This window comes from Aotus nancymaae, unplaced genomic scaffold (genome assembly GCF_030222135.1).
Source record: "Aotus nancymaae isolate 86718 unplaced genomic scaffold, 86718_ANA_hifiasm-v0.15.2.pri h1tg000076l, whole genome shotgun sequence".
NCBI lineage: Eukaryota > Metazoa > Chordata > Mammalia > Primates > Aotidae > Aotus > Aotus nancymaae.
The window spans coordinates 17,502,157-17,520,739 of NW_026988491.1; the positions used below are offsets into that span (position 1 = coordinate 17,502,157).

The 18,583-nt window shown below is 50.9% G+C and overlaps 1 protein-coding gene across 7 annotated transcripts in view; it reads left to right on the top strand.

The window, feature by feature from the left end:
- Positions 1-18,583, top strand: part of LOC135268142 (polyglutamylase complex subunit TTLL1) — a 45,469-nt gene that overhangs the window by 19,379 nt on the left and 7,507 nt on the right. For 6 of the 7 annotated variants that reach the window (XM_064368165.1, XM_064368164.1, XM_064368161.1 and 3 more), the window contains 5 exons: positions 1,025-1,205; positions 5,144-5,278; positions 5,495-5,603; positions 10,823-10,966; positions 15,396-15,482. In XM_064368165.1, the coding sequence (XP_064224235.1) occupies positions 1,025-1,205; positions 5,144-5,278; positions 5,495-5,603; positions 10,823-10,966; positions 15,396-15,482 (656 nt within the window). The remainder of the gene's footprint in view (positions 1-1,024; positions 1,206-5,143; positions 5,279-5,494; positions 5,604-10,822; positions 10,967-15,395; positions 15,483-18,583) is intronic. The other variant, XM_064368166.1, reaches the window with a different exon arrangement.

Sequence of the window (18,583 nt, forward strand, 5' to 3'; positions counted from 1 at the left end):
TCCAGAATGAAGGAGCAGGAGGAGTTGGAGTTTGGCATCTGAGTTTCTGCGAGTGCCTTGGGAATTGCCTGGCATGGGCTTTGTGCAAGCCAGAGAATGCCCTCAGTGCTCAGCCTAGGGAAACATTTCTTGAGCCACAGGCTGCCATGAGGGCTCATGACTGTCTGTCTGGCTCTACCCAGGGAAGACACTGTATCCCTGTCCAGTCCGGGGATAAAAGCTGGACTGAATAGTTTCAGATTCCTTCACAAACCTGGGCAGAATTTGATAACTGACCTCCCTGGGCCTCAGTTTCCTCATCTGCTAAATGGGAATTATTACAGGGTTTACAGTAGCTCGCAGGTGGCCGTGGGGATTGAAAAATACAGGTTTTTGCCGGGCGTGGTGGCTCACGCCTGTAATCCCAGCACTTTGGGGGGCCAAGGCAGGCGGATCACAAGGTCAACAGATCGAGACCATGGACCGGGTGTGGTGGCTCATGCTTGTAATCCAAGCACTTTGGAGGCCAAGGTGGGAGGATCACCTCAGGTCAGGAGTTCAAGACCAGCCTGACCAACATGGTGAAACCTCGTCTTTATAAAAATTAAAAAAAAGAGATCAAGACCATCCTGGCCAACATGGTAAAACCCTGTCTCTACTAAAAATACAAAAATTAGCTGGGTGTTCTGGTGTGCACATGTAATCCCAGCTACTTGGGAGGCTGAGGCAGGAGAGTCACTTGAACCCAGGAGGTGGAGGTTGCAGTGAGCCGAGATCATGCCACTGCACTCCAGCCTGGGCAACAGAGCAAGACTCCATCTCAGAAAAAAAAAAAAATACAGGTTTGTAAGGTGCTAAATAGGCTCCGTGAGTGTAGCTTGTGTCACCCGGGGATTGCGCAGCAGAGGCCCTGGTTCTGTTAGCTGCTGGGCTGGGGTGGGGAGCACTAAGTCCGAAGGCCCTGGAAAGGCAGGGGCAAGATCTTTCTGTTGGCGGCCGCTGTTGGGCTGGCCCCTTACCAGCGCTGGGTGCCTTTGCCTTGCAGACTTTGTTCCAGTCACCTACATGCTGCCCGCTGACTATAACCTGTTCGTAGAGGAGTTCCGGAAGAGCCCGTCCAGCACCTGGATCATGAAGCCTTGTGGCAAGGCCCAGGGAAAGGGCATCTTCCTAATCAACAAGCTCTCACAGATCAAAAAGTGGTCCCGGGACAGCAAGACGTCTTCGTAAGTGTGGGCAGCCACCCACTCTGCGTGCCAGGTCCCAGTTCACCGTTTTTTGCTGTTCTGCAGTCTTTGTGGGATGGTTGTGGTTTGTTTTTTTTTTGAGACAGAGACTTGCCCAGTCGCCAGGCTAGAATGCAGTGGCGCAATCTCGACTCACTGTAACCTCCGCCTCCCAAGTTCAAGCGATTCTCACTGTAACCTCCGCCTCCCGAGTTCAAGCGATTCTCCTGTCTCAACCTCCTGAGCAGCTGGGACTACAGGCATGTGCCACCATGCCCGGCTAATTTTTGTATTTTTAGTAGAGACGGGGTTTCACCGTGTTGGCCAGGATGCTCTCGATCTCTTGACCTCATGTTCCACCCACCGTGGCCTCCCAAAGTGCTAGGATTACAGGGGTGAGCCACTGTACCTCACTGTGGGGTTTTTTTGTTTGTTTGACAGACTTTTGCTCTGTCGCCAGGCTAGAGTGCAGTGGTGCAATCTCAGCTCACTGCAACCTCTGCCTCCTGGGTTCAAGTGATTCTCCTGCTTCAGCCTCCTGAGTAGCTGGGATTGCAGGCATGCACCACCATGCCCAGCTAATTTTTTTTTTTTTTTCAATAGAGATGGAGTTTTACAGCCAGGCGCAGTGGCTAGTGGCTCACGCCAGTAATCCCAGCACTTTGGGAGGCCAAGGTGGGTAGATCATGCAGTCAGGAGTTCAAGACTAGCCTGGCAAAGATGGTGAAACCCCGTCTCTACTAAAAATACATAAGAAATTTAGCTGGGTGCGATGGCAGGTGCCTGTAATCCCAGCTGCGCGGGAGGCTGAGGCAGGAGAATCCCTTGAACTCTGTGGGGGCAGAGGTTGCAGTGAGCTGAGATCACACCACTGCACTGCAGCCTGGGTGACAGAGTGAGACTCCTCAAAAAAAAGAGAGAGAGGGTTTTGCCCTGTTGGTCAGGCTGGTCTCGAACTCCTGACCTCAGGGTGATCCGCCTGCCTCGGCCTCCCAAAGTGCTGGGATTACAGGCATGAGCCACGGTGCCTGGCCTGTTCTTTGGTCTTTGGCCACAAGCCAGGCAGCCCATGCTAGGTTTTGCAGGTGTACGTCATCTGTCACGTGGCGTCACAGCGGGGCTCTGTGGCTGTCTTCGGGTGATTAGTCCCAGACTGCCTGAGGCAGGCCATGAGGAAGATGGTGTAGGTCATGGGCCAGGGCCTGCAGCCGCTGTTTGATTACAGGTTGGTGTGAGAACCACTCATTCGTGGTGGTTCTTGAGGCAGTGAGACACCGACCTAAATCCTGGGACTGAGGGCCCTGAGGTCCTGGGTTTGAGGCCCAGTCTGACACACACTGGCTGAGTGTATTTTCTTCCGCAGAGTCTCCCTGTCCTTCATTCTCCATCCGAGTAAAATGGGGACACCAGCAGCTCCATCGCCGGGGGGTTGTGGTGGGGATGGAAGCCTGAAGCATTTGGAAGGGGCCGGGCAGTGGCCCCGTGCTCTGGTCCACAGGGCAAGCCCAGGGCCTGGGTCTGCTGGCTCTTCTTTGTCTTTGTGTTTTCTCAGCTGCTCAGAAGTGTCCGGGGGCCACTGGGGCAAAGCTTCTGTCTGATCCTTTTCCAGTGGGGAGAGGACTCACTTGTCAGTAGTTCCCAGGGTAACAGGAGACACCTCATTTTATAGTACATTTAAATAGGATTCTTTTTTGGTTTTTTGACACAGAGTCTCACTGTCACCCAGGCTGGAGTACAGTAGCGTGATCTTGGCTGACTGCAACCTCACGCCTCCCAGGTTCAAGCGATCCTCTTACCTCAGCCTCCCGAGTAGCTGAGATCACAGGTGCCCGCCACCATGCCTGGGTAATTATTGGATTTTTTAGTAGAGATGGGGTTTCACCATGTTGGCCAGGCTGGTCTTGAACTTCTGACCTCAAGTAATCCACCCGCCTCGGCCTCCCATGCTGGGATTACAGGGGGTAAGCCACTGCGCCTGGCCTAAAACAAATTTTTTTTTTTAAGAAGGGATCATGGCTCACTGCAACCTCAGCCTCCTGGGCCCAAGCCTCCTGAGAAAAGGGACACCTGGCTAATTTTTTGGTTTTTTTTTTTTTTTTTTGTAGAGGCAGGGTTTCGCCATGTTGCCCAAGTTGGTGTCAAATTCCCAGGCTCAAGTGATCTGCCTGCCTCAGCCTCCCAAAGTGCTGGGGCTACAGGTGTCAGCCACCACGCCCAGCTGTGCTTAAATCTAATTACACTTTGCCAGCCCCCAGTGCTCAGGCCCAAGGAGGAATTCCCTGAGTGGACTCCTGGGGACTCTCCTGCAGCTGCTTGCACTGTCCTCTGGGGCAGAGGGTGTCCTCCATGGATACACCTCACCCCCATTTCCTTCCTGATGATCCAGCCCCTCATAGTGAGAGGCCAGGAGCTTGTTGCCAGCTGAATAAATGCACCTTTGGTCTTTACCATCAATTTTTTTTCTAGTAGCTTGATTTTTTTTTTTTTAGACGGCGTCTAGCACTGTCGCCCAGGCTATAGTGCAGTGGCGCGATCTCAGCCCAATGCGATCTCTGCCTCCTGGGTTCAAGCAATTCTCTTTCCTCAGCCTCCCAAGTAGCTGGGACTACAGGTGTGCACCACCACGCCCAGCTAATTTTTTTGTGTTTTTAGTAGACCTGGGGTTTCACCATGTTGGCCAGGATGGTCTTGATCTCCTGACCTCGTGATCTGCCTGCCTCGGCCTCCCAAAGTACTGGGATTACAGGCATGAGCCACCGCACCCAGTCCAGTAGCTGATTGTTTAGAGCAGTTTTAGGTTTACCGCACAATTGAATCAGAGAAAAGAGATTTTTTTTTTTCGATACCCCTTCCCCTACACAGGCACAGCTTCCCCACTTATCAGCATCCCCCATCAGAATGGAACATTTGTTAAAATTGGCAAACTGATTAGCTGGGTGTTGTGGTGCATGCCTGTAGTCTCCACCACTCACCAGGCTAAGGTGAGACTATCACTTGAGCCCAGGAGGCTGCAGTGAGCTGTGATCGCACCACTGTACTCCAGCCTGGCAACACAGCAAGACCGTCTCGGAAAAAAAAGAAATCTGGCTGGGTCCATGGTGGCACATGCCTGTAATCCCAGCACTTTGGGAGGCCAAGGCAGGTAGATCACTTGAGGTTGGGAGTTCAAGACCACCCTGGCCAACGTGGCAAAACTCTTTCTCTACTAAAAATACAAAAATTAACCAGGCATGGTGGCTGGCACCTGTAATCCCAGCTACTCAGGAGGCTGAGGCAGGAGAATTGCCTGAACCCAGGAGGTAGAGGTTGTAGTGAGCCGAGATCATGCCAATGCACTGCAGCCTGGGCAACAGAGTGAGACTGTCTCTCAAAAATATATCTATATCTATCTATCTATATATAAATAAAAATTGGCAGACTGACACCGACCCATCATCATCCAAAGGGCATAGGGTTTACTGTTAGTGTTGTTCATTCTGGGAACTTAGACAAATGTATAGTGACCTGGATCCACCATTATTTTATTTTATTTTTTTGAGATGGAGTCTCGCTCTGTCACCCAGGCTAGAGTGCAGTAACGCAATCTCAGTTCACTGCAACGTCCACCTCCTGGGTTGAAGCGATTCTTCTGCCTCAGCCTCCCGAGTAGCTGGGACTACAGGCACACACCATGATACCCAGCTAAGTTTTTGTATGTTTAGTAGAGACAGGGTTTCACCATGTTGGCCAGGCTTGTCTTAAACTCCTGACCTCAAGTGGTCCTCCCGCCTCGGCCTCCCAAAGTGCTGGGATCACAGGCATGAACCACCACGCCCAGTCAAAAATGTTTAATTGTTTAATTTGAATGGAGTCCAGTTTATCAGTTATTTTATTCATGGATTGTGTCTTCAGTATTGCACCTTTAAGCATCTGATTCTTACTTTCTCTGACATGTTTAGGTTTGTGTCTCAATCTAATAAAGAAGCCTACGTGATCTCTCTCTATATTAACAACCCTTTACTAATTGGCGGGAGGAAGTTCGACCTGCGCTTGTACGTTCTGGTGTCTACGTACCGTCCGCTGCGCTGTTACATGTAAGCATCCCTAAGGTTCTGGTTCCCTCGTGATTGTGTTTTCACCTTAAACTTCCTCCTCCTTAGCACCGTTGTGAGGTTTGATAAAACAGTGCATGTGCAGTGCCTGGCACAGGGCAGGGATTGAGGGACGTAAGAGCAGTCAGCCCTGATGCTGATGTGAGTTGTTCTTTGTGTTTCTCCTCGGAGTTCGAATTAATCTACATTCTCACCTAGGTATAAGCTTGGGTTTTGCCGGTTTTGCACAGTGAAATACACCCCGAGTACCAGTGAGCTGGACAACATGTTCGTTCACCTCACCAACGTTGCCATCCAGAAACATGGGGTGAGTGTGTCCTTCCATTTGTGCTTATAGAAATGGACTGATTTTTCAGGCTGGGCGCGGTGGCTCACACCTATAATCCCGGCACTTTGGGAGGCTGAGGCGGGTGGATCACCTGAGGTCAGGAACTCAAGACCAGCCTGGCCAACATGGCAAAACCCTGTCTCTATTAAAAATATAAAAATTAGGCTGGGCATGGTGCCCCATGCCTGTAATCCCAGCACTATGGGAAGCCAAGCTGGGTGGATCACCTGAGGTCAGGAGTTCAAGGCCAGCCTGACCAACACGGTGACATCCCATCTCTACTAAAAAAATACAGAAATTACCGTGGTGGCACTCACCTGTAATCCCACCTACTTGGGAGGCTGAGGCAGGAGAATCGCTTGAACCTGGGAGGCAGAAGTTGCAGTGAGCCAAGATTGAGCCATTGCACTCCAGCCTGGGCAACAGACGGAGACTTCGTCTCAAAAAAAAAAAAAGAAAAAAGGACCAACTTTGTGGGGCTTTTTTCTTCTATTTTTTTCAAGGAACATTGTGGGTAAGGAGTGATACTCAAGGTATGTCCTGGCTTAAGGCTGGGCACTGATGGGACTGGGAGGCTCTGGGCATAGGTGGGCTGGCCTGGGGCACATCAGCTGAATGCCAGGGGCTGGTGGGGGCACCTGGAGAAAGAAGATGGCAGGCTCAAGCCCTGCCTTTCTAGTTCTGCAGCTTTGGGCAAGTCAGTCTAACTCTCACAGCCTCAGTTTCTCCATTTATAAAAGGAGATCATAGAGGCCGGGAGCGGTGGCTCACGCTTGTAATCCCAGCCACTTTGGGAGGCCGAGGCAGGCGGATCACGAGGTCAAGAGATCAAGACCATCCTGGCCAACATGGAGAAACCCTGTCTCTACTAAAAAGTAAAATACAAAAATTAGCCAGGCGTGGTGACACACACCTGTAGTCCCAGCTACTCAGGAGGCTGAAGCAGGAGAATCGCATGAACCCAGGAGGCAGAGGTTTCAGTGAGCCGAGATCGTGCCACTGCACTCCAGCCTGGGCAACGAGAGTGAAACTCTACCTCAAAAAAACAATAATAAATAAATAAAAGGAGATCATAGTATTACCTTGCAGGACTGTTGGGAGAATGTCATGAGCTGACAGTCCCTGATTTACCCGGCTTAGCTTACAGTTGTTTGCATTTTCAGTGGTGTGAAATCGACATGCATTCAATAGGAACCGTGCCCATGCAACCATTTGTTTTTTTTGCTTTGAGTACAGTAGTCAATAAATTATGTGAGCTGTTTCACACTTTATTATATAATAGGCTTTGTGTTTGATGATTTTGTTCAACTTCAGGCTGTTTATTATAAGTGTTCTCAGCATATTTTAGATAGGCAAGGCTAAGCTGTCATATTCAGTAGGTTAGGTGTATTCAATGCACTTTCTTTTTCTTTTTTTTTTTTTTTGAGACAGAGTCTTGCTCTGTTGCCCCAGCTGGAGTGCAGTAGCACGATCTTGGCTCACCACAACCTCTGCCTAACCTGGGTTCAAGCGATTTTGCTGACTCAGCCTCCTGAGAAGCTGAGACTACAGGCACCCGCCACCACACCCAGGCTAATTTTTGTATTTTTAGTAGCGACAGGGTTTCACCGTGTTGGCCAGGCTGGTCTTGAACTCCTGACCTCAAGTGATCTGCCCACCTCAACCTCCCAAAGTGCTGGAATTACAGGCATGAGCCACTGTGCCTGGTCTTAAGTGCACTTTCAACTTACAATATTTGCAACTTGCTATGGCTTTATCTGGACATAACCCTATTGAGGGGCATCTGTACACTTTGAGCACCTATGTGAGTTGATCCCATTCCGAGTGCCCAGGATACAGTGATAGGCGAAGCCTACCTTAGTACCTACTTTCATGGTTCCCAGAGCTTCCAGGGGAGACAGTCATCAAATAATCACCCTTATGAACCTAAAACTACAAACCCAGCTGCTTGCACTGAAAATGAGGAACACACATCTAGAAGAGCATGGAACAAAAGAAGCCCCTGCTCAAGAGGTTGGAGAAGCCTTCCCTGCAGAAGTGGTGCTGGAGCAGAGATCTGAAGCATGAGCAGGGATAATCCGGAGGAGGTAGGGAGGTTCCATAGCAGTGAGTACAGCGTGTGCCGAGGCCCTGTTGCAAGAAGGAGCATTACAGGGGCCGACAGGAAGCCAGTGTGGCGGGAGCCCCGGCGTGAGGGTAGTGGACTGGGAGGGGCTGGAGAGGCCCGTGAGGCCAGGCACACGGGGCTTGTGGGCTCAGTTCAGGTTTGGGGCTCTAATTTCACCCCAACACAGACCTTTCTTTGATTTGAATCTTCTTTGAATAGAAGTCTTGAATGCTCTGGTCTTCTTTATAATTTGAGGAGAAAGAGAGTGAGTAGTGATAAGAAATATGTATTTCTGAAGAACCTGCTGAAGAATTTGGTCAGAGGAGGCTGGGCTCAGTCCTCAGCCCATCACTTACCCTGCGTGACTCAGCCAGCTCCCCAGCCCTCCAGGCCTCACAGCTGCCAGCAGGAGCCAGCAATTCACCTTGCTGGCCTTGGGATGATGATGGCCACCATTTACTGGGGCCAAGTGGCTTCCACATGTGCTGGCCTGACTCACTTGCCCTTCAGGTCTTCCTGAAATCAAACCAAGCAAGTGTCAGTTTTACAAATTTTGCTTTTTATTTATGTGTTTATTAGTAGTAGTTTTCTAGACAGAATCTTGCTCTGTCTCCAGGCTGGAGTGCAGTGGCACGATCTTGGCTCCCCTGCTACCTCCACCTCCCGGGTTCAAGTGATTCTCCTGCCTCAGCCTCCTGAGTAGCTGGGATTGCAGGTGCACGCCGCCACGCCTGGCTGGGGTTTTTTAGTAAAAAGGGGGTTTCACCGGCCGGGCGCAGTGGCTCACGCCTGTAATCCCAGAACTTTGGGAGGCTGAGGTGGGTGGATCACCCGAGGTCAGGAGTTCAAGACCAGTCTGACCAATATGGTGAAACCCCATCTCTATTTAAAAAAAAAAGTTAAAAAAACGATAAATAAAGGGGTTTCACCATGTTGACCAGGCTGGTCTCGAACTACTGACTTCAGGTGATCCTTCCACCTCAGCTTACCAAAGTGCTGGGATTACAGGCGTAAGCCACCACACCTGGACTTTATCTTAAAATATGGCTAATTCTCCTTTTATCTGCTTTGAGTCAGTGCTGTTTGCTTGAGCAACAAGTTAGTAGGCTGGTTTTGTTTCAGTTCATGGTTCTCACTTTATACTTAGAAAATGAAATCGCAGTCCCCCAACAATGTAATACACTCCGGTATTTTCTAGCTCTTTGCCTTCAAAGGCAAGCATTGTATGGATAATTAATTTTCAGGGGTGGCAAAACAGAAAGGGCGCAGAACTGGCATCAGAACGTTTGGGCTTGGCGCCCAGCTCCATCCCAGCCAAGGAGGAAAGCTTGGGCAAGTAACAGCTTCTCTGAGCCCGGCCTTCCCTGTGAAATGGGATGATGATGGTGACTTCTCAAGGTTGTTAGAGAATTATGGGTGTGGTGCTTTTAAACTGTAGTGCACAACCCAGGTGTGTCTTAGGTTGGCTTCCCCAGGAAAGACTCTGAGGGAGAAGTCAGTGTTCAGGGGGTTTCCTGGGGCCCAGTGTCAGAGGCAACACCTGTGAGGGAGGTGAACGGACCCAGCAGAGGGAGAATCAAGCTGTGATCTTGCTGCAGTGGAGGCCTCAGCCCACGCCGGGGCGCTGTGGAGCAGGGTTGGCCCTGCAGAGCTGTCCCGGAGGGAGCAGGGGCTGACAGCTGGCCTCAGCCAGACATGGGATACTGCTGCCCTTAGGGAGGGCTTCAACCATGGATTAGGGCACTCCCTCAAGCCAAGGGCACTCCCAGTGCGGGTCTCAGCTGGAAGAATGAGTGCCTTGGTCTTGAAGGGTATCCCGGCAGCACTCCACAGCCTTGCTGTGAGGCATAAATGATTAATCTTGAGAGTATTAGGGAGATGAGCATTTACAAATACCCATATAAGGCCGGTTGCGGTGGCTCACGCCTGTAATCCCAGCACTTTGGGAGGATGAGGCAGGCAGAGCACCGGCGGTCAGGAGTTCAGGACCAGCCTGGCCAACATGGTGAAACCCCGTCTCTACTAAAAATACAAAACTTAGCCAAGCATGATGGCAGGTGCCTATAATCCCAGCTACTTGGGAGGCTGAGGCAGGTGAATCACTTGAACCTGGGAGGTGGAGGTTACAGTGAGCCAAGATCGCACCATTGCACTCCAGCCTGGGTGACAGATCGAGACCCCATCTCAAAAAAAAAAAAAAAAACACCCACATAATAAGAGGCCCAGATGGCCAGGCACATTGACTCATGCCTGTAATCCCAACACTTTGGTTGGCCAACGCAGGAGGATTGTTTGAGGCCAGGAGTCCAAGACCAGTGTGGGGAACATAGTGAGACCTCTTCTCTACAAAAAATTTACAAATTAGCCAGGCGTGATGACACATGTCTGTAGTCTCAGCTTCTTGAGAGGCTGAGGTGGGAGGATCGATTAAGCTCAAGAGGTCATGGCTGCTGTGCGCCAAAGTCACACCGTTGCACTCCAGCTCGGGAGACAGAATGACACCTGTCTCAAAACAAAACAGAAAATAGGTGGCCTGCCCAAGGCGGGCAGATCACCAAGTCAGGAGATCGAGACCATCCTAGCTAACACAGTGAAACCCCGTCTCTACTAAAAATACAAAAATTAGGGCTGGGCGTGGTGGCTCACACCTGTAATCCCAGCACTTTGGGAGGCCGAGGCAGGTCTATCACCTGAGGTCGGGAGTAGCCTGACCAACATGGAGAAACCCTGTCTCTACTAAAAAAAAAAAAAAAAAAATTAGCTGGGCGCTGCGGCAGGTGCCTATAATCCCAGCTACTCGGGAGGCTAAGGCAGGAGAATCTCTTGAACCTGGCAGGTGGAGGTTGCAGTGAGCTGAGATCGAGCCACTGCACTCCAGCCTGGGCGACAGAGCAAGACTCCATCTCAAAAAAAAAAAAAAAAGAGAGAAAATATGCACCCAGCTCTCCCTGGGGCAGAGGTCCCATCTGCCTTGTTGCTGGACGCCTGCACCTAGGGGACACTCCTGAAATGCTTGGGGGATGAAAGGGTTCCACTGGGTTCCTCTGGGGTGCACAGCCTGAGGGACGCCTACCTGCTTTCCTGTTGCCAGGATGACTACAACCACATCCACGGGGGCAAGTGGACGGTCAGCAACTTGCGGCTCTACCTGGAGAGCACCCGTGGCAAGGAGGTGACCAGCAAGCTGTTCGACGAGATCCACTGGATCATCGTACAGTCCCTGAAGGCCGTGGCTGTGAGTCGGTGTGGGCGGGGGAGCTGGCTCTAAGGGCACATTTGGGAGTGGTGGGGCTTGCTGTTCTTTTGTTAAAAATATCTGTTTTTGGCCAGGTGCAGTGGCTCACACTTGTAATCCCAGCACTTTGGGAGGCCGAGGCGGCGGATCACCTGAGGTCAGGAGTTCAAGACCAGCCTGGCCCACATGGTGAAACCCATCTCTACTCAAAATAATTAGCTGGGCGTGGTGGCACACACCTGTAATCCCAGCTACTCAGGAGGCTAAGGCAGGACAATCGCTAGAACCCAGGAGGCAGAGGTTACAGTCAGCCAAGATTGCACCACTGCACTCTAGCCTAGGCAACAGAGCTCTGTCTCAAAAAACAAAAACAAAACCACTGTTTTCAGCCATGCACGGTGGCTCACACCTGTAATCCCAGCACTTTGGGAGGCCGAGGCAACGGATCACCTGAGGTCAGGAGTTCAAGACCAGCCCGGCCAACATGGTAAAATCCCATCTGTACTAAAAATACAAAATTAGTCGGGTGTGGTGGTGCATGCCTGTGATCCCAGCTACTTGTGAGGCTGAGGCAGGAGAATCGCTTGAACCTAGGAGGCAGAATTTGCAGTGAGCCAAGATCACACCATTGCACTCCATTCTGGGCAAAAGGAGCGAAACTCTGTCTCAAAAAAAAAAAGAAAGAAAGAAAGAGATGATGTCTGGTGGGCGCCTTGACTTTCTGCACTTTGAGTGAAGCTCTTCCAGCTTTAAAAGTGGTGTGTGAGCACGGTGTGTGGATTCGTCCTGTGTCTTTTTTTTTTTTTTAATTGAGATGGAGTGTTGCTCTGTTGCCCAGGCTGGAGTGCAGTGGCGCAATCTCAACTCACTGTAACCTCCACCTCCATGTTCAAGCAATGCTCCTGCCTCAGCCTCCTGAGTAGCTGGGATTACAGGCACATACCACCACGCCCAGCTAATTTTGTGTTTTTAGTAAAGACAGGGTTTCACGATGGTCAGTCTGGACTTGACCTCCTGACCTCGTGATCCGACAGCCTCGGACTCCCAAAGTACTGGGATTACAGATGTGAGCCACTGTGCCCAGCCCCATTCTGTGTCTTTGACTTACAGTGAGTATCTAGATAGATAAAACCCCCAGGACCTAGTTCATTGCTGGAGATACGTCTTAGGGACTGAGCGCCCGTCTCTTGTCCCACTGAAGCTCCTTACGCCTTGGTGGCTTGGGTTGCAGCTTGGGTGACAGGTAATGAGTGTGGAGTTCAGATCTGATTTCATGCCAGGCCCCATCATGAGCCAACAGGGGACTTAGCTCAAGAGCCTCCTCTTACTGAGCCTCAGATGCCTTATCTGTGAAATTGGGACTGTGACACCAGTGTCGTGGGGTGTACGTGAACAGTGCTCTGCACTTCATGATTGGAAAGAGTTAAATGCCATTAATCTGTTAACACGTGATTGTGTGAATTGTAATACCCGGTTGCCCAGCCCTTTGCTCTCCCTTCCCAGCCCATTTTAGTCTTCCTTGGATTGGCAGACCTTTGAGAAAAAGTTAGCTGTTTTCAAGGAAACCTGTATTCCCTCAGCCTAGCCCTCTGGCAAGTGCCTCTGACTGGCTCTTTCTGGGCCTCAGTTTCGTGAACTGCAAAGCTGTTATCATAGATTTCTAAGGCTCTGCGGGTCTTTGGAGCAGGGATTTATGTATTCAATTTTTATTCACTTAGCAAATAGTTCATCACCTGGTTTTTACCAGGCGTGTTGTTCTCATAGTGAGGCAGCCCAGGAAACAGGCACATGAGAGGGGACTGGTGCAGGATGGGAGGTGGCTCTGAGACCCTCAGAGGAACCTAGACCTGCATGCAGCCTGAGCCAGGACGGAGATGCTGAAAGCCACGCCCTGTGGGCAGCCTGCTCAGAGCTGGAAGCAGAGCGGGGTTTGGAGAAAGGCAGTCAGGCTAAGGACTTCTTATCTTACAGACATTGTCTGGGACAGTAGTCTGGGCACTGGCTGGATGAGGATACCAGGCTTTTACTTTAAATGTCATTTCACTAAATGACATGAGGAAGCAGCCAACCAGAGCCGCGCTTTCCCTCTCTGTGAGTGAGGAGGGTGGTCTGGGCTCTCTCCCTCGGGCAGTTTCCAGCTTCATCAAGTGTTTTGTGGAAGCAGAGTCCGATGCCCTCTAAGGTGTGAGAAGACCTCCCTACCCCGTCTCTATGCTTCCCTGACTAGGGTGCACAGGTCTCCGAGGAGCATGTAACACTGACTGTGGGGCCTCTCCAGAGGCTGAATCCAGGCAGGCTGGGGAGGGCACAGGAATCTGCATCATAAGCAGCTGGGGTTTAGGTTGTTTTTTTTTTCTTTTTCAAATGGATTCTCGTTCTGTCTCCAGGATAGAGTACAATGGCATGATCTAGGCTCACTGCACCCTCTGCCTCCCGGGTTCAAGTGATTCTCCTGCCTCAGCCTCTTGAGTAGCTGGGATTACAGGTGTGCGTCACCACACCTGGCTAATTTTTTTTTTTTTTTGAGACAGAGTTTTGCTCTTGTTGCCCAGGCTGGAGTACAATGGCTTAATCTCGGCCCACTGCTACCTCCACCTCCCTGGTTCAAGCAATTCTCCTGCCTCAGCCTCTCGAGTAGCTGGGATTACAGGCATGCGCCACCACACCTGGCTAATTTTTGTATTTTTAGTAGAGACAGGGTTTCTCCATGTTGGTCCGGCTGTTCTTGAACTCCTGACCTCAGGTGATCCGCCCTCCTTGACCTCCCAAAGTGCTGGAATTACAGGCGTGAGCCACCGCGCCCGGCCTTTTTTTTTTTTTTTTTTTTTTTGAGACAGAGTTTCACTCTTGTTACCCAGGCTGGAGTGCAATGGCGCGATCTCGGCTCACCGCAACCTCCGCCTCCTGGGTTCAGGCAATTCTCCTGCCTCAGCCTCCTGAGTAGCTGGGATTACAGGCACGAGCCACCGTGCCCAGCTAATTTTCTTGTATTTTTAGTAGAGACGGGGTTTCACCATGTTGACCAGGATGGTCTCCATCTCTTGACCTCGTGATCCACCCGCCTCGGCCTCCCAAAGTGCTGGGATTACAGGCATGAGCCACCGCACCCGGCCTTTTTTTTTTTTCTTTTTTTTTTTTTTTGAGACGGAGTTTCACTCTTGTTACCCAGGCTGGAGTGCAATGGCGCGATCTCGGCTCACCGCAACCTCTGCCTCCTGGGTTCAGGCAATTCTCCTGCCTCAGCCTCTCGAGTAGCTGGGATTACAGGCACGCACCACCGTGCCCAGCTAATTTTTTGTGTTTTTAGTAGAGACGGGGTTTTACCATGTTGACCAGGATGGTCTCGATCTCTTGACCTCATGATCCACCCGCCTCGGCCTCCCAAAGTGCTGGGATTACAGGCATGAGCCACCGCACCCGGCTTTTTTTGTATTTTTAGTAGACACAAGGTTTCGCCATGTTGGGCATGCTGGTCTCGAACTCGCCACCTCAGGTGCTGCCCCCGCCTCAGCCTCTGAAAGTGTTGGGATTACAGGCATCAGCCACTGTATCCAGTCATGTTTCTTTTTTTGTTTGTTTTTAAGTGACAGGTTCTTGCTCTGTCACCTAGGCTGGCGTGCAGTGGCACGATCATGGCTCATTGCACTCCAGTACTCCTCTTCCTCCCAGACTCAAGCTATCTCGAGTAGCTGGGACTACAGGCGCATGCCACCACACCCAGCTAAATTTTTTATTTTTTGTAGAGGCAGGGTCTCACTGTGTTGCCCAGAATGGTCTCAAACTCCTGGGATCAAGTGATCCTCCCACCTTGGCCTCCCAAAGTGCTGGGATTACAGACGTGAGCCACTGCACCCAGCCACAGGTGATCTTATTTATATATCTGGAGATCAGTTAATCCAAGGTGTATCTAAGTGACACGGAATTGAAAATTACAAAGGAAATTAAAAAATTGTTTGTAAATGGATTTACATTTATCACTGGGAACAGAGGTTAACAGTCCGACACCCGGCTCCCTAAGGGCCTGGGACTGCACGACGGGTAGCCTGGTGGACAGTTTGTGTTTGTCTGTGATAAGGCTACGCAGTCTGTCACTGCAGGTTCTGGGCTTGGAGCGGGATGTCTGTCCACTCTCATGACAGTCTCACGCCTGCAGAGGGCTTGGGTACTAGTCAAGCCTCCGATGAGTAAGACGCAGAGATGCCCGTTATGGCTTCATCAGTTCTCTCTATCAGGCCAAGGAAAGTGCCCAGTCTCTGAGCTCTGTGGGAGGAAGAGGGGAAGGAGGGAAGGAAGCCTTTGGGGTGGAGGATGGGAGCCCTTGCTGTGGGAGGTCAGGACCGTGGGGACGATCCTGCTTATCTCTGAGGCGTTGGTCTCCGCGGCGCCCTTCGGTGCTGGCCCTGTAACCCGCTGGTCACTCTCTCCTCAGCCGGTGATGAACAATGACAAGCACTGCTTTGAATGCTATGGCTACGACATCATCATTGACGATAAGCTGAAGCCCTGGCTGATCGAGGTAACCGCGGCAGCGCCCGCACCTGGCCGCACCACACACAGCCCCCAACACGCTTCTGTCCCGACTTGGGCCTGGCAGTCCCCCAGGCCCCAGATGTTTCTCAGGCCAGGCAGGAAGGGGACTGATTTCAGGTTGGATGGTTTGCTGTTGGGTGAGGTATAAGCAGATTCCTGCATTGCTCCCCTCCCAGTGCCCGGCCCACCACAGGGAGCTGTGGCCCGTCTCACGTGAACTTGGTGGCTGCAACACCTCCAGGGTGCCTCTGGGCTAGTCCATCCTCCCTCAGTCCTGTACCCTACCTGTCACCTGGGTGACAGTGTTCCCGTCTAGGAAGGCAGCTCACAGCTTCGGAAGCCCTTGGCCAGCAGGAGCACACTCCTGAGGAAGGAACATCACTACTATTCTTTTTTTTTTTTGAGACGGAGTCTGTTGCTGAGGCTGGAGTGCAGTGGCACAGCCTTTGCCTCCTGTGTTCAAGCAGTTCAGTTCTCAGACTCCCAAGTAGCTGGGACTACAGGCGCATATTACCACACCCAGATAATTTTTTTGTATTTTAGTAAAGACGGGGTTTCACTGTGTTGCCCAGGCTCATCTCGAACTCCTGAGCTCAGGCAATCCACCCACTTTGGCCTCCCAAAATGCTAGGATTACAGGAGTGAGCCACCGCACCCGGCCAATGATTCTTTCTTTTTTTTTCTGTCTTGAGACAGGGTCCCACTCTGTGACCTAGGCTAGAGGCAATGGTGCAATCGTAGCTCACTGCAGCCTCCAGCTTCTGGGCTCAAGTGATCCTCCTGCCTCAGCCTCCCAAGTAGATAGGACTGCAGGCACATACCACCATGCCTGGCTAATGTTTTTGTTTTTTTGTAGAGATGGGGTTTCACTATGTTGCCCAAGCTGGTTTTGAACTCCTGGGCTCAAGTGATCCTCCTGCCTTGACCTCCCAAAATGCTGGAGTTACAAGTGTGAGCCACCGCTCCCAGCCCTTTTTTTTTTTTAATTTTAGTTTCAGGGGGCACATGTGCAGGTTTGGTACATGAATGTATTGCAAAATGCTGGGCTTTGGGCTTCTCTTGAACCTGTCACCCAAATAGTGAACATGGTATTCAATGGGGAGTTTTTAAACCCTTGCCTTCTTCTTCCCTCCCCGCTCTGGAAACCCTAGTGTTTTGGGTATTTTTTAATTTTTGAGATGGAGTCTTGTTCTGTCACCCAGGCTGGAGTGCAGGTGGAACGATCTCGGCTCACTGCTAACCTCTACCTCCCAGGTTCAAGCGATTCTCATGCCTCAGCCTCCCAAGTACGTGGGATTACAAGTATCTGCCACCATACCTGGCTAATTTTTGTATTTTTAGTGGAGACAAGTTTTTACGATGTTGGTCAGGCTGGTCTTGAACTCCTGACCTCATGATCCACCCGCCGCAGCCACCCGAGGTGCTGGGATTACAGGGGTGAACCACCACACCCAGCCTGAGACTTGGTCTCTGAAAAAAAAAAAAAAAAAAAAAAAAACCAAGCCAGACACAGTGGCTCATGCCTGTAATCCCAGCACTTTGGGAGGCCGAAGTGGGTAGATCACGAGGTCAGGGGTTCAAGACCAGCCTGGCCAGCATGGTGAAACCCTGTCTGTACCAAAAATACAAAAAATTAGCTGGGCATGGTTATGCACACCTGTAATCCCAGCTACTCAGGAGGCTGAGGCAGGAGAAATTGCTTGAACCTGGGAGCCAGAGGTTGCAGTGAGCTAAGATCACGCCACCGCACCCCAGCCTGGGCGACAGAGCAAGACTCCATCTCAAAAAAAAAGAGACCAAGTCTCACTCTGTGGTCCAGGCTGGATTGTAATGTCACCATCATTGCTCACTGCAGACTTGAACTCCTGGGCTCAAGTGATCTCACCTCAGCCTCCTGTGTAGCTGGGACCAGAGATATTTTGTGCCACTCCTCCCAGATAATTTTTTTTTTTTTTGTAGAGACGGGTCTTGCTGTATTGTAAGGTGGTCTCAAACTCCTACCTTCAAGCAATCCTTCCACCTCGGCCTCCCAAAGTGCTGGGATTATAGGTGTGAGCCACTGCACACAGCCTAATAACAATTTTTAACTTTCATGTATTCATAATAAGAATTATAGTATTATGCTACACTACAGTGGTCATTTTGAGGACAGTGAGGTCTGTGCAATTCTTTGGCACAGTACCCATTGAATACGCTGCTAGCATCACAGAGAGGCAGTCTGACTGGGAGAAACCTGAACAGCTTGCAGATTTGCTCCCTTTAATCTCCCATGGCCTGAAACAGCTAACCAAGGTCATTGGAATTATGCACAAAATATGAGTAAATAAGTAGGGACTGACTGGGCATGGTGGCTCACGGCTGTCATCCCAGCACTTTGGGACACCAAGGCAGGCGGATCAGGAGTTCGAGATCAGCCTGACCAACATGGTGAAACCCCGTCTCTACCAAAAATACAAAAATTAGCCGGGCATGGTGGCTGGCACCTGTAATCCCAGCTACTTGGGAGGCTGAGACAGGAGAATCGCTTGAACCGAGGATGCAGAGCTTGCAGTGAGCCGAGATTGCGCCACTGTACTCCAGCCTGGGTGACAGAGCGAGACTCCATCTCAAAAAAACAAAGCAAACAAACAAACAGAAAACCAGTGACCGAGGGCCTATGGGAGTCGCCACAGAACAAAGTGAATGTCTACAGTTGAATGTATGGATTTCATGACATTGCTTAGCTTCTCAGAGGCCTTACGGGACTACCTCTCCATGTGTTAGAAGGATTCATCATTTGAGTTAGAATGCTGCTTTTTTTTCTTTTCTTTTCTTTTTTTGTGAGACAGAGTCTCACCCTATCGCCCACACTGGAGTGCAGTGGCGTGATCTCGGCTCATTGCAACCGCCGCCTCCCGGGTTCAAGCGATTCTCCTGCCTCAGCCTCCTGAGGAGCTGGGACTACAAGTGTTCGCCACCATGCCTGGCTCACTTTTTGTATCTTTAGTAGAGACGGGGTTTCACCGTGTTAGTCAGGCTGGTCTCGAACTCCTGACCTCATGATCCACCCGCCTTGGCCTCCCAAAGTGCTGGGATTACAGACGTGAG